At 41.9% G+C, this 13931-nt stretch overlaps 2 protein-coding genes across 10 annotated transcripts in view; both read right to left on the bottom strand.

Moving 5' to 3' along the window:
• The window catches only part of WWC1 (WW and C2 domain containing 1), a 181970-nt gene that overhangs the window by 85167 nt on the left and 82872 nt on the right, over nucleotides 1-13931 (bottom strand). For all 9 annotated transcript variants that reach the window (XM_032158581.2, XM_032158584.2, XM_032158580.2 and 6 more), the window contains exon 3: nucleotides 733-936. In XM_032158581.2, coding sequence (XP_032014472.1) covers nucleotides 733-936 — 204 coding nt within the window. The remainder of the gene's footprint in view (nucleotides 1-732; nucleotides 937-13931) is intronic.
• RARS1 (arginyl-tRNA synthetase 1) overlaps nucleotides 1-13931 on the bottom strand; it is a 234378-nt gene that overhangs the window by 152192 nt on the left and 68255 nt on the right. The window lies entirely within an intron of this gene.

Raw genomic sequence — 13931 nt, 5'->3', positions numbered from 1 at the left:
TGATCTGAAGGATGAGACTTGAAGACTGAGAAGGACTTAGCCTTGCAAATGGATGGGTGACAAAGCATTCTAGGAAGGGGACGGGCAAATACTAAGGCACTGAGGTGGAAAATTACAGGGTGGGGTAGGGAAGCAGAAAGGGGGGCTGGGGACTCAGCACATCTGGAGCCTAGTGAGGGCATGAGATGGGGCAGGAGTGGCTGGCAGGGGCCTGACCACGGAGGGCTATGTAGTCCATGGAAAGAGTGAGGTGAAGCCACTGAAGGGCATTTGATTGTTTTGAAATTGTGGTAAATATATGCAACATAAAATTTACCATTTTAACCATTTATTAAGTGTACTGTTCAGTAGCATTAAGTACATTTACACTGTTGTGAACATACTACCATCCATCTCTAGAAATTTTCTTCTTCCCAAACTGGAACTCTGTAATTGTTAACTAAGAATTCCCCACTCCCAATTCCCCTAGTCCCTGAAAGCTTTTAAACAAGGAGATATGTAATCCGATTGGCATTCTGAGATGATTACAAATGAAATAAAATGAAACGCAAATGGCGAATGAATCACTGCAAGGCACAGGTAGGAGCAGGAAGAACAGTAGACAAGATGGTGGTTTGGACAAAGAGTAGAGGTGAAGAAAAATGGGCAGACTTGAGAAGCAATATTGGCAGAACTCAGTGTGGCCATTCTCTGTTGGTGCCGGTGGGGGTGGTGGTAGTGGGAGGTACTCACAGCTGACCTGGGAGCCCAGCTTGTGCTCCCAGACGGCATGCAGTTGCTGGTACTCCTGCTGTGCAAGCTCCAGGCGCTGCTGCTTCACCTGGTAGATCTCCTTTTGTGCACTCAGAGCCTCCTGGGCCACCACCAGGTAATCCTTCAGCATATGTTCCTGCTCCCGCCGCCATTGTACTCGAGGATCCTCAATCTGAGTGGTTTCTGGAACAGACCCCAGAGATTCTAGGTCAGCATCTCACAAATATGTGTTGGGCTGGTGGCCTGTGGAATCCACTAGCAGAAAACAAAAAGCAAAATGCATAGACAAATCACAATAAATGTAAGTGGGGCAAACTCGTTTACTAAATGACAGTGATTCTCCATTTGGAGTAGTCAAACAAATAATAAGCCAGGGGGCTGGGTGCGGTGGCTCACGCCTGTAATCCCAGCACTTTGGGAGGCTGAGGCAGGTGGATCACTTGAGGTCAAGGAGCTTGAGACCAGCCTGGCCAACGTGGTAAAATCCCATCTCTACTAAAAGTACAAAAATTAGCCAGTATGGTGGCAGGCACCTGTAACCCCAGCTACTTGGGAGGCTGCGGCAGGAGAATTTCTTGAACCCAGGAGGGGGAGGCTGCAGCAAGCTGAGATCGTGCCACTGCACTCCAGCCTGGATGACAGAGTGAGACTCTGCCTCAAAAATAAATAAATAAATAAATAAATAAATAAATAAATAAAAGAATAAACCGGATCAATTTCCGAACCCAATGTCAATCTCTGAGAACAGCCTGAATAAGGATCAGGTTTGAGTACTAATCTAGACAGAGAGGCTCAAGGACATTAGAGATGCTCAAGGTAATCTCCTTTGGTGAAGACTAAAGGAAAGAAAAATAACCAATGTTTCAGCGGATGTGGAGAAATAGGTACCCCATAGCCAGCTGGAAATGTAAATTAGAACAGCCTTACTAGAAGACTATCTGACGATGCAAATTAAGAGCCTTAAAGTGTTAATACCCTTTGACCAATAATTCTCCCTACAGTAATTCATTATGAAAAGTAATTTAAATTCAAACATATATTTGTACAAAACCATGATAATAATAATACATTATGAAGTAGCAAGCACATGTCATTCATTCTATGGTAAGTGCTGTTCTAAGAACTTTACATATGTTTACTTCTTAAATCCTTACACTAACCTTATAGATTCTATTACTATCCCCATTATACCAATGAGAAAACTGAGACATAGAGAGGTTAAGTAACTTGCTCAAAGTCACACAGGAAATAAGTGTTCAAATATGTATGCTATATCACAGAATGCACTATTATAACGATAACGCCTTTGAAGAAAAATTAATAAAATGGAAAAGTACATATAATATGCAGGTCATAAAACTGAATAAATAACTGTATCTATCAAAATCAATATGCACATTCTCAAAAACATGAGAAAATAGGAAAATATCAACAACCAACTAGGTGGCAGGATATTTTAGGATATTTTATTTTTTACAAAATTTTGTGTACAAAAAACATATACAATAATGATCTGAAAAAAAAAAGCAGCTGACTAGATATGGAAGCGGTTAAAATAATGTCAAAGAATCAATGCCCATGGACTATTAACTCCTCAGTCACCCCCAGTTGTTGGGTGGTGTTAGGGGTGATCAAAAAACCAGAAATTGTATAATTAGGGCAATGTGGTGAATCCAGCCTCCAGAAAGGTATTGCTTCTGAATTGATTACTGGTATGTAAAAAATGGAGAGATGTATTCATTAAAATCCTGTTTTATGGCTTTTCTTGATCATTCAGAAGTTATGGCCACCTTGGGTTCACAACTGGCCAGAAATCCCAGCACTCCATCTGTCAAAACCTGGTCTGCTTCATTCATTTATGTCATATGCCTAGCCTGGGGAAACACTGGAGTTTATGCCTCCCAATCTAGGCCCTTTAGCTCACATTCCTTCTAAACAGGTCCATTGAGCATCTCTAGTGAAAGAAAGATCAAAGAAGCAGCAGGACCAAGTTCTCATTCCTGCCAATAATCGCTGTGTTACAACAGAAAGGCTGTTTAACCTCTCTGAATCTACTTTTGTATCTGTTAAAGGGGGTAATGAACCCTGCATCATTACTTCCCAGGAAACAGGAAACTAAAGCACTTGTGCCAGGTAAAAGAAACAAATGGTAGTGAAAGTAAAACCCAAACTATTGCCTAGGACCAGTTTTTGTTGTTGTTTTCTTTTTTCTTTTCTTTTTTTTGAGATGGAGTCTTGCTCTGTCTCCCAGGCTGGAGTGCAGTGGCGTGATCTTGGCTCACTGCAACCTCTGCCTCCTGGGTTCAAGTAATTCTCCCTGCCTCAGCCTCCCAAGTAGCTGGGATTACAGGCGCCCGCCACTACGCCCAGCTAATTTTTGTATTTTTAGTAGAGACAGGGTTTCACCATGTTAACCAGGCTAGTCTTGAACTCCTGACCTCAGGTAACCACCTGCCTTGGCCTCCGAAAGTGCTGGGATTACAGGCGTGAGGCACTGAATCCAGCCTAGAACCAATTTTTGAATCGTCTGTGAATAGCAATTCTTCAAGCTATTCCTCCTTTTTCTGAGAAAAAAAGTAAGGTCTGAAGACTGCTGGCAGTGGCTACAAAAAACTGCCCCTCATGAGAAAAGCTTTCCATCCCTTCAAACCAAACAAGAGGCAAGAACAAATGCAAAAATAACACAAAGACAAAACAAAAAAACAAGGGGGAGGTGGAATTTATAAAACTGGGCTACAGAACGGCTGCTGTGGGTTCCCATCTCCCATCAGCAGCTGTGGATTCCCTCGGCGTTCAGGACTCATGGGTCCCCCCGAGGGATCTGCCCTACACCTCCAGCTGGCACAGGCCACAGAAAAAAGCAGCTCAGCCTGTCTTGAGCAGGCTGGCAATGTTTCTTAAAGTTTGTAACTTTTAGAAGATCTGATTTTTCACCGAAAAATAATGAAAAATACAAAAAAGAAAAATCCCACAATTCCACCATGACAAGTTTGTGAAGTAAGAGAGTTTCCATCTCTCTAATCCCATTGCCCAGAGGTAACTGTTGTTGAGTCTCACACAGATACTGCCTTCTGATTATACATGAAGTTTTGTTTATACATACATGCCTATATATACAAGGTTACTTTAATGCAACATGGACCATGCCATATATATTGGTCTGTGACTTGTTTTCATCTCCAAATGCTATAGCATGCTCACTTTTGCCTGTAGGTGCACCATCTTCTAAACACCTGTATAGTGTTCCACGCTATGGTATTTGGATTTATTTAGCCAGACCTCGAAGGGAAATATTTGAAGTGTTTTCAGTTCTTTTGCTACAACATTCAATGCTGCAGTAAGGGTTCTTAAAAACATATGTCTATGAACTTGTGCTATTAATTCTGTGGGATAGCTTTCTTAAAGAGAAACTACTAGATCAGAGGGTACACACACTTACAATTTTAATAGATATTACCAAATTACCTTCCAAAGGCAGGTAATTTCTGTTCCTCTCCCCCCACATTCTTAGTGAAATTGCTTTTTTTTTTTTTTCTTTTTAAAAGTCAGTGCCTCATCCAGTGATTTTGGGTCTTTGCTGCATATTAGAATTAGCAGAGAAGCTTAAAAAAAAAAAAAAGCCTGAACCCCGTCCCACCCCCCAAAGAACACTTAAATTAGAATTTCCAGGAGTAGGGCTCAGGTGTTGACAGTTTTTAAAGCTTCTCTGGGTGACTCTGGTGCAGATATAGCTGAGAGCCCCTGGCTGAACATTAGAATCACCCAGGAGAATTTTTTAAAAATCTCAATCCTACTCCAGATCACTCAAATCCCAATCTCTGGGAGTGAGAATAAAGCAACGATGATTTACAAAGCTCCCCAAATAATTCCAATGTGCCACCCAATGTGAGAACCAGTGTTTAAGAGATGACAAACACATGGGCCGATCGGTCACTGAGGCTGGCAGGTGCGATGCAGGCTCCAGGTGGAATCACCTGCCCAGGTGCTGGTTGAAATGCTGGGCCCGTGTCAAGTTCCCTAAGTGACACCTAGGTGGATCCTCCCACAGTGTTCTGGATTTCATCTGGAAGGGGCACCCTCCCTTTGGCCTTAGACCTCAGCACTGCTCTGTAAAACTATAAAGGTATATGAGACACTTACCTGAAGGTCTGGCCAAGCCAGGTGGCTTGGCGACCATTTTTGGTGGCTCATGGTCTCTTTTGTAAACCAGTAAGAATAGATGGGTGCACGAGCAGACAAAAACAACACACAAACTCACACCAGAACTGGTTCTCAGACTGGCTGCACACTGGAATCACCCGAGAGATTTCCACTGAATTGATCTACAGTGTGAAGTGGGCATCAATTTGTTACATTTCTAAGAATATTTCCTTTACCCCAATGATCCCTTGGATGCTCCCAGGCAATCCCCTCTACCCACCCCCTCTCCCAGTTTGCCTGTTTTAGGACTTCATATGCATGGACTCACACAGTATTTGCTCTCAGGGCCTTGGTTCTTTCACTAAGCAGAAGGTTTTTGAGACTCATTCCTATTGCTGTATCTGTTGTACATTTCTTACTATTGCTGAATAATATTCTATTGTATGAATATATCACATTGCCTTTGTGATAAATTGTTAGTTTGCTTCTAGTTAGGGATTATTATGACGAATACTCTAAGTCTTTGTGTGGGCATGTTTTAGTTTCTCTTGGACAAAAATACCAGGGGTAGAATTGCTGGGTTATACTTGGCAAGTATATGTCGAATTTCATAAGAAACTGACAAACTTTTCCAAACTGGTTGTACCATTTTACATTCTCACCAGCAGTGTATCAGAATTCTAGTTCTTCCACATCCTTGCTAGCAGTTGGTATTGTTATTTTTTCCCTCATTTTAGTCATTATAGTGGGTATGTAATGATACCTCGCTGGAATTTTTTTATTTTTTGAGGTAGGGTCTCACTATGCTGTTCAGGCTGGTATTCAACTCCTGGGCTAAAGTGATCCTCCAGCTTCAGGCTCCCAAGTAGCTGGGACTACTTGGCATGCACCACCATGCCCCAGCTGATTCTGTATTTTTATTTTTGTAGAGATGAGGTCTCACTATGTTGCCCTGTGCTGCCTTATGTTTTGCTATGGCTGGTCTTGAACTCCCGGGCTCAAGTGACCCTCCACCTCAGCACCCTGAAGTGCTGGGATTACAGGCATGAGCGACTGTGCCAGCTGCTTCTTACTGTTAAGTTGTAGGACTTCTTTACATACTTGGAATATGGTTCTTTGTTAGATATATATATTGCAATATTGTCTCCTGTGGCTTGTCTTTTCAGTTTCTTAACAATGTCTTTTGAGGAACAAAGGTTTTAATTTGATGAAACCAAATTTATCAATTTTTCTTTTCTGGTTAGTGCTTTTTATGAGTTGTCAAAAAAATCTTTGCCTATCATAAAATCTTGCAGATTTTTCTCCTGTGTTTTCTTTTAGATGTTTTATAGTTTTAGCTTTTATGTTTACGTCTATGATCCATTTTGAGTTTAATTTTACATATGGTGTGAGGCAAAGGTAGAAGTGTTGGCCTATTTTTTTTCCATATGGATACCAGTTGTACCAGCAATTGTTGAAAAGATTATCCTTCAAGGGCATTGGGCCTTTTAAAAGTTCTTTACATGGTTCTAAAGAGCTGTGTTGGCTGGGTGCAGTGGCTCACGCCTATAGTACCAGCACTTCGGGAGACCGAGGCAGGTGGATCACTTGAGGTCAGTTCAAGACCAACCTGACCAACATAGCGAAACCCCATCTGTATTAAAAATACAAAAATTAGCTGGGTGTGGTGGTGCATGCCTGTAATCCCAGCTACTCAGGAGACTGAGGCAGGAGAATCGCTTGAACCCAGGAGGCAGAGGTTGCAGTGAGCCAAGATCACGCCATTGCACTCCAGCCTGGGTGACAAGAGTTAAACTCTGTCTCAAAAAAAAAAAAAAAAACAGAGTTGTATTAATGCCATTAGTTCTGAACTGTCACACCCTGAGGGGGTCCTCCCACAGCCCAGCCCCTTCTGCTGACACTACCCTTCCTCAAGTCCATCTTACCAAAATAGGTAACTTTATAACTGGCAGGCCCTTTGAGATCGTCTTGGCCACTACATTTTAGTTCCTGTTTTAATTAAAAGTATACATAGATATAGCTTAATAATTCAGCGCACCATAAAATTTCCTACATAAAAAATCTCCCTCATATCCCACTTTCCAAAAGCAGCTACTTTCCAAACTCGTATCTGCTTTAGTGCAGGCATCATTGAGAACCACTTCTCCACTTTCTTCTGCTCCGTGCTGTAAATCTCTCCCTACAAACACACGCCATACACATTCTCCATACAGCACACATGGCAGCACACTCATGGGCTCTCCATACACCCACCCCTTCCTACACTTGCCACACACCTGTTTTCTCCACACTGCATACACACCCACGCCGCTAACAATACTGCATTTCCCAAGGGCCTTAGCAACAACAAAAGCAATTCTCTTAAAAACATCTGGAGAATATTCAACCTTGTTACTATGCAAAGGAGTGCAAATTCAAAACAATGAATAAGAGTTTAAACCTATGATATATGTATCAAAAGTCAAAAGAAACGAAGATAGCCCCATACTGATAAAGGTCTGAGGAAAACAGTACCCTTATGTCTTGTGGCAGTACAGGCTGATATAATCTTTTGGAAATATTCACCAGTCTAGGAATATATACTAAAAGCTCCCAAAGTATTTATAACTTTGACTTCAAAATCCTATACTTGGAAATGAATTTTCAGGAAATTATCACAAAGAAAGTAACATACACAAAGAGTCTTCCCTGAGTGCTATTAAAAATAATAAATGAAAATAAACCAAAAGGTTGGCAATAGGAGCATTATGGTACTTCCATTATGTGTTTTATTTTTCCTTTTTTAAAAAAATTTAACTTTTAAATTTTAGATTCGGGGGTACATGTGCATGTTTGTTACATGGATGTATTGCATGATGCTGAGGTTTGGGGTATGATTGAACCAAGGTACTGTGCATAGTACCCAATAGGCAGTTTTTCAACCTTTGACCCCATCTCCCTACCCTCTCTAGTAGTCCCTAGTGTCTATTGCTGCCATCTTTTATGTCCATAAGTACCCATTGTTTAGCTCCCACTTATAAGTGAGAACATGTGGTATTTGTTTGTCCTTGTATTAATTTGCTTAGAATAATGGCCTCCAGCTGCATCCTTGTTGCAGCAAAGGACATGATTTTTTCTTTTTAATGACTGTATAGTATTCCATGGTGTATATGTACCACATTTGCTTTATTCAATCCACCGCTGATGGGCACTAAGGTTGATGCCATGCCTTTGATATTAGGAATAGTACTGTGATGAATATATGAGTGCATGTGTCTTTTTGGTAGAATGATATCTTTCCTTCTGGATACATACCTAGTAATAGGACTGCTGGGTTGAATGGTAGTTCTAAGTTCTTTGAGAAATCTCCAAACTGCTTTCCACAGTGGCTGAACTAATTTACATTCCCACTGACAGCATATAAGTGTTCTCTTTTCTCCACATCCCCACAAGCATCTGTTGTTTTTTGACTCTTTAATGATAGCCATTCTGACTGGTGGGAGATGGTATCTCCCTGTGGTTTTGATTTGCATTTCTCTGATGATCACGGATGTGGAGCATTTTTTCATATGTTTGTTAGCCTCTTTTATGTCTCCTTTTGAGAAGTATCTGCTCATTCTTTTGCTCACTTTCTAATGGGGTTGTTTTTTGCTTGTTGAATTTTTTAAGTTCCTTATAGATTCTGGATATTAGACCCTTACTGGATGCATAGTTTACAAATATTTTCTCCCATTCCATAGGTTTTCTGTTTACTCTGTTGATAGCTTCTTTTGCTGTGCAGAAGCTCTTTAGTTTAATTAGGTCCCATTTGTCAATTTTAGTTTTTGCTGCAATTGCTTTTGAGGACTTATAAATTCTTTCTTAAGGCCAATGTACAGAATGGTGTTTTCTAGGTTCTCTTCTAGGCCTCTTATAGTTTGAGGTCTTACATTTAAATCTTTAATGCATTTTGAGTTAATTTTTGTATATGGTAAAAGGTAGGGGTCCAGTTTTATTCTTTTGCATATGGCTAGCCAGCTATCCCAACACCATTTATTGAACAGGAAGTCCTTTCCCCGCTACATATTTTTGTCAACTTAGTTGAAGATCAAATAGCTGTAGGTGTGCGGCTTTATTTATAAATTCTCTATTCTGTTCCATTGGTCTACATGCCTGCTTTTGTACTAGTATCATGCTGTTTTGGATACTGCAGCCTTATAGTATAGTTTGAAGTTGGATAATATGATGCCTCTGGCTTTGTTCTTTTTGCTTAGATTTGCTTTGGCCATTTGGACTCTTTTCTGGCTCGAAATGAATTTAGAATAGTTTTTTCTAATTCTGTGAAAAATGATGTTGGTAGTGTAATATGAATAGCGTTGAATCTGCAGATTGCTTTATGCAGTATGGCCATTTAAACAATATTGATTCTTCCAATCCATAAGCATGGAATGTTTTTCCATTTGTTTGTGTCACCTGTAATTTCTTTCAGCAGTGTTTAGTAGTTCTCCTTGTATAGGTCTTTCACCTCCTTGGCTAGATGTATTCCTAGGTATTTTTTTTTGTGTGTGGCTACTATAAATGGGATTGCGTTCTTGATTTGGTTCTCAGTTTGAACGTTATTGGTGTATAGAAATGCTATTGATTTTTTACATTGATTTTGTATCTGAAACTTTGCTGAAATCATTTATTAGTTTTAGAAGTCTTTTGGCAGAATCTTTAGGGTTGTCTAGGTATAGAATCATATCACCAGTGAAGAGAGATATTTTGACTTCTTCTTTTCCTATTTGGATATCTTCTATTTCTTTCTCTTGCCTTGACTGCTCTGGCTAGGACTTCCTCCACTATGTGTTAAAATGTGTTGACACATCCTTTTGATGTATTAAAAATGACAAATATGGGCCAGGCACAGCGGCTTATGCCTGTAATCCCAGCACTTTGGGAGGCCCAGGCAGGAGGATCACCTGCAGTCAGGAGTTTGAAACCAGCCTGGCCAACATGGTGAAACCCCATCTCTACTAAAAATACAAAAATTAGCTAGGCATGGTGGCACACGTCTGTAATTCCAGCTATTCAGGAGGCTGAGGCAGGAGAATTGTTTGAACTCGGGAGGCGGAGGTTGCAGTGAGCCAAGATCACACCACTGCACCACAGCCTGGGGACAGAGCAAGACTCTGTCTAGAAAAAAAAAAAAAGACAAATATGAAGATTATATAGCATCCCTTAGATATCTATGATATAGTATGAAGAGAAAACAGACATAAAATTTGATCACTGATTAAAACCATCGAATCATGGTATGTGTAGATAATCAGGGATACCAAATACTGACATGAAATAGTAAAAATGGCTTATGTTTTAGAAACAGTTGTCTGTAGGCTGGGTGTGGTGGCTCCTGTCTGTATTCCCAGCACTTTGGGAGGCCAAGGTGGGCGGATCACCTGAGGTTAGGAGTTTGAGACCAGCCTGGCCAACATGGTCTCTACTAAAATTACAAAAATTAGCTGGGCGTGGTGGCGGGCACCTGCAATCTCAGCTACTTGGGAGGCTGAGGCAGGAGAATCGCTTGAACCCAGAAGGTGGAGGTTGCAGTTAGCCAAGATCTGCCACTGTACTCCAGCCTGGGCGACAGAGCGAGACTTCATCTAAAAAAAAAAGAAGAAGAAAAGAAAAGAAAAAAACGAAAAAAAGAAAGAGTTGTCTGCATTGCTGCTTCCAATGCCTCCCCTGTTTTCTTTTAGACTCACTCTAATCAGGCTTTTGCTCCCAGTCCTTGTCCAAAGCTGCCCTCCAAAGTCAAGGTCACCCAGGTTGCTAAATCTATTGGTTTATCCTTGGTCCTCTTTGTATTTGCCCTGTCAGAAGCCTTCGACACTGCTAGCAATTCTCTGCTTGATATGTTTCCTTCACGTGGCTTCCAATACACTCGGTTTCCCTCCCTCCTTTCTGATCACTCTTTCTCAGAATCATTGCTGCTTTTCCTCTTCTTGCCATCCTCTGTTGTCTGGAGACCCATGACTTATTCCTTGGTCCTCTTCTCTGTTTCATTCTCAACCAACTTTATGTCTTTACATACTAGCTATATACCAGCAACTCTCAAATACTTATCTTCAGTCCAGATCTCTCTCCTAAACTCCAGATTTATATATCAAACTGTGAAGCCACATGTCCTCTCAGATAGGTAATAGCCATCTGAGTCTCCACGTGTCCAAATGAACTCCTGCTCTTCCTTCCTAAGTCTACTCTCCCTGCAGTTTTCTCCACTTGGTTGATAGCAACTCCATCCTTCTAGTTGCTCAGCTCCAGAAGTTATTCTTTCCTTTTTCTTTCACACTTTACATGCAATCTATCGGGAAATCCTGCTGTCTCTACCTAGAGAATACCTCCAGCATCTGGCCAATCTTCATCCTGACCATTGCTACAGCCCAGGTCTCGGGTGCCTGGACTGTGGCATTTGTCGCTCACAAGTCTCCTTGCCTCCACCCTTGCCCTAATAAGGTGTATTCTTAGCATGGCAGTCAGACTGGTCCTTTTAAGACATAAGTCAGATCATGTTACTCATCTGTTTAAAACTCTCCAATGGCTCACTCCCATCTCACACAGCCCAAGAGCTAGGCCTCTGGGGCAGACCACTGCCTGACCTCTACTCTGCTGCACTCTGTCCTGATGTCCTTCTCCCCTCTCCTCACTCATTATGCTATATGCACACTTGCCTCTTTGCTATCCCTTGACCACTAAATGTGATGACACCTTGGAGTTCTTGTTCTATCTATGCTTTCTATTTGAAATGCTCTCTCACCTCCTTCAAGTCTTAGCTCAAATCTCATTTTCTCAACAAGATCTTCTTCCCTGAAGACCATATCTAATGGTACTCTTGCCCACCATTACCACGGCCGTTTCTTCACCACTCCCAAACACACCTCAGCTCCCGACTTTGCTCCTTTTTTCTGTGTACTGAACATTCTCTAACATACTACATAATCTACTTATTTATTTTTTGTCTCTCCTGCCAAAATGAAATTTCTATAAGAGCAAGGATCTTTGCCATTTTGTACTCTCATGTATTGCAAGCTCCCAGAAGAGTTGGCCAATAAACATTTGCTAAATGAATGAATGTTCGATGGTGAATGTATGAGTGAATTGTTGTTTGATTATATTGTGCCTATACCTCTCTCTCTCTCTCTTTTTTTTTTTTTGACATGGAATCTCGCTCTGTTGCCCAGGCTGGAGTGCAGTGGCAGGATCTCGGCTCACTGCAAGCTCCGCCTCCTGGGTTCACGCCATTCTCCTGCCTCAGCCTCCCAAGCAGCTGGGACTACAGGCACCCGCCACCACGCCCAGCTAATTTTTTGTATTTTTAATAGAGACAGGGTTTCACCGTGTTAGCCAGAATGGTCTCAATCTCCTGACCTCGTGATCCACCCACCTTGGCTTCTCAAAGTGCTGGGATTACAGGCCACTGAGCCACTGTGCCCAGACCTTTTTTTTTTTTTTTTTTTTTTTTTAAGAGACAAGGCCTTGCTATGTTGCCCAGACTAGCCTTGAACTCCTGGGCTCAAATGATCCTCCTGCCTCAGCTTCCCAAGTACCTGGGACTATAGACACATGCAACCATGCTCGATATTGTGTCTATAACTCTTAAGAGAATTTCAGTCCATGAACGATGCACACACAGAACTGGTCCACGTGCATGGCTCTGAATGCCTGGGCCTTGGGGCTCATATTCCTACTATATTGGTATCAATGGCTCCATCTACTGAAGTGGTCCCCCACACCCAACCAGACCACCTCAAACCAAGAGGAAACCAGTAGCCTGACAGCTTGTGAAACTACCAGATAGAATTCTTCCTGCTATGGCCCCATTTAATCAATCCCATACACCCCATTTCTGCCTTCAGTCCCTCAAGAATAAACTCTGCCACGGCCTGCTACTACTTTCTTCCATTTTTCCAACATCTCTGAGAAGCACCTTGAAATCCCACTCCCGCCATGAGATTTTAATGAGGGGGATGCACTCAGCAATTAGAAACAGGAAAAGACTGATTAGGGCTCCTGCACATCAGTGTTTAACCCAGCATCCCATGCAGCCCTCCAAGCATTAACCTCATTCCCCATACACACTCAATTAGGCATATTTACTTCTCATTATCCAGTACGCAATCATGAGTGCTAATAAAAACCTTTGCTACCCCCAACAATGCAATTAATGCCATTAGCTGTCTCTCAGAAGCTCTTCTACACTTTGGTGCCAACAACAGTCCACTCATTCATGCATTTATTCATGCATTCATGCACGTATGCCCTTTTCTATTTAGCACAGGTTAAGTTCACACCTACTATGTGCCTTACCAGGCAAAGGCCTGGGACTAGAGAGATGAATTAGACACAGTCTCTGCTCTAGGAGACCTGCAACAACAGGCAAATGATTATAATACAGGGTGATGAAGGGCACAAGACAGATGTGGCCAGGGTGCTACTGAAACCCAGAAGAGGAAGTAGATGGAGAAGTACAACTTCATTCTCCAGGGCCAGTTCAAATCCCAGCCCTGCCACATTTTAGCTGTGAGTCTTAAGTAGTCAATTGACTCTAAATCCCATTTATGACATGGGGATGATCATCTGAACATCCTACCAGGAATTGGGAGGATTAAAAGAGATAATGCCTATCAAGTGCTCAGCACAGGACATGGCACAGACTGTGTGCTCAGTAAACAGAGGCTATTAGGATTTGATGCCCTAGTCTCAGCCTTCAGACTTTGCCAGGCACATCCCATTTCATTCCATTTTCTTCTTGCCTGAGAGGATTAAGGGGATGCTACAGTTTAGAAGGCTGAGAGTGAGGCCGAAAAATCCCTTTCCTCTGTACACATGGACAAGTGGGACAGCAAATTTCACAGAACAGTCTTGGCCAAGAGGGTGCTCAATGGATGAGGCCCAAACACACATCAAGTCTCCCCCACTGGAGGATTGCTCCCTGGGTTCCTCCACCTGTCAGACAACCTGCTTCTTTCCTCAAGTCATTCCTCCATCATAGTCCCAGAGACAGAGGTACTAGGAATCTTTGTAATGGATCGGGATACTTG

The sequence above is a fragment of the Hylobates moloch genome, unplaced genomic scaffold (genome assembly GCF_009828535.3).
Source record: "Hylobates moloch isolate HMO894 unplaced genomic scaffold, HMol_V3 SCAFFOLD_6, whole genome shotgun sequence".
Classification (NCBI taxonomy): Eukaryota; Metazoa; Chordata; class Mammalia; order Primates; family Hylobatidae; genus Hylobates; species Hylobates moloch.
The sequence above is the reverse complement of the archived record's forward strand: the minus strand, read 5'-3'. Positions and strand labels throughout refer to the sequence as shown.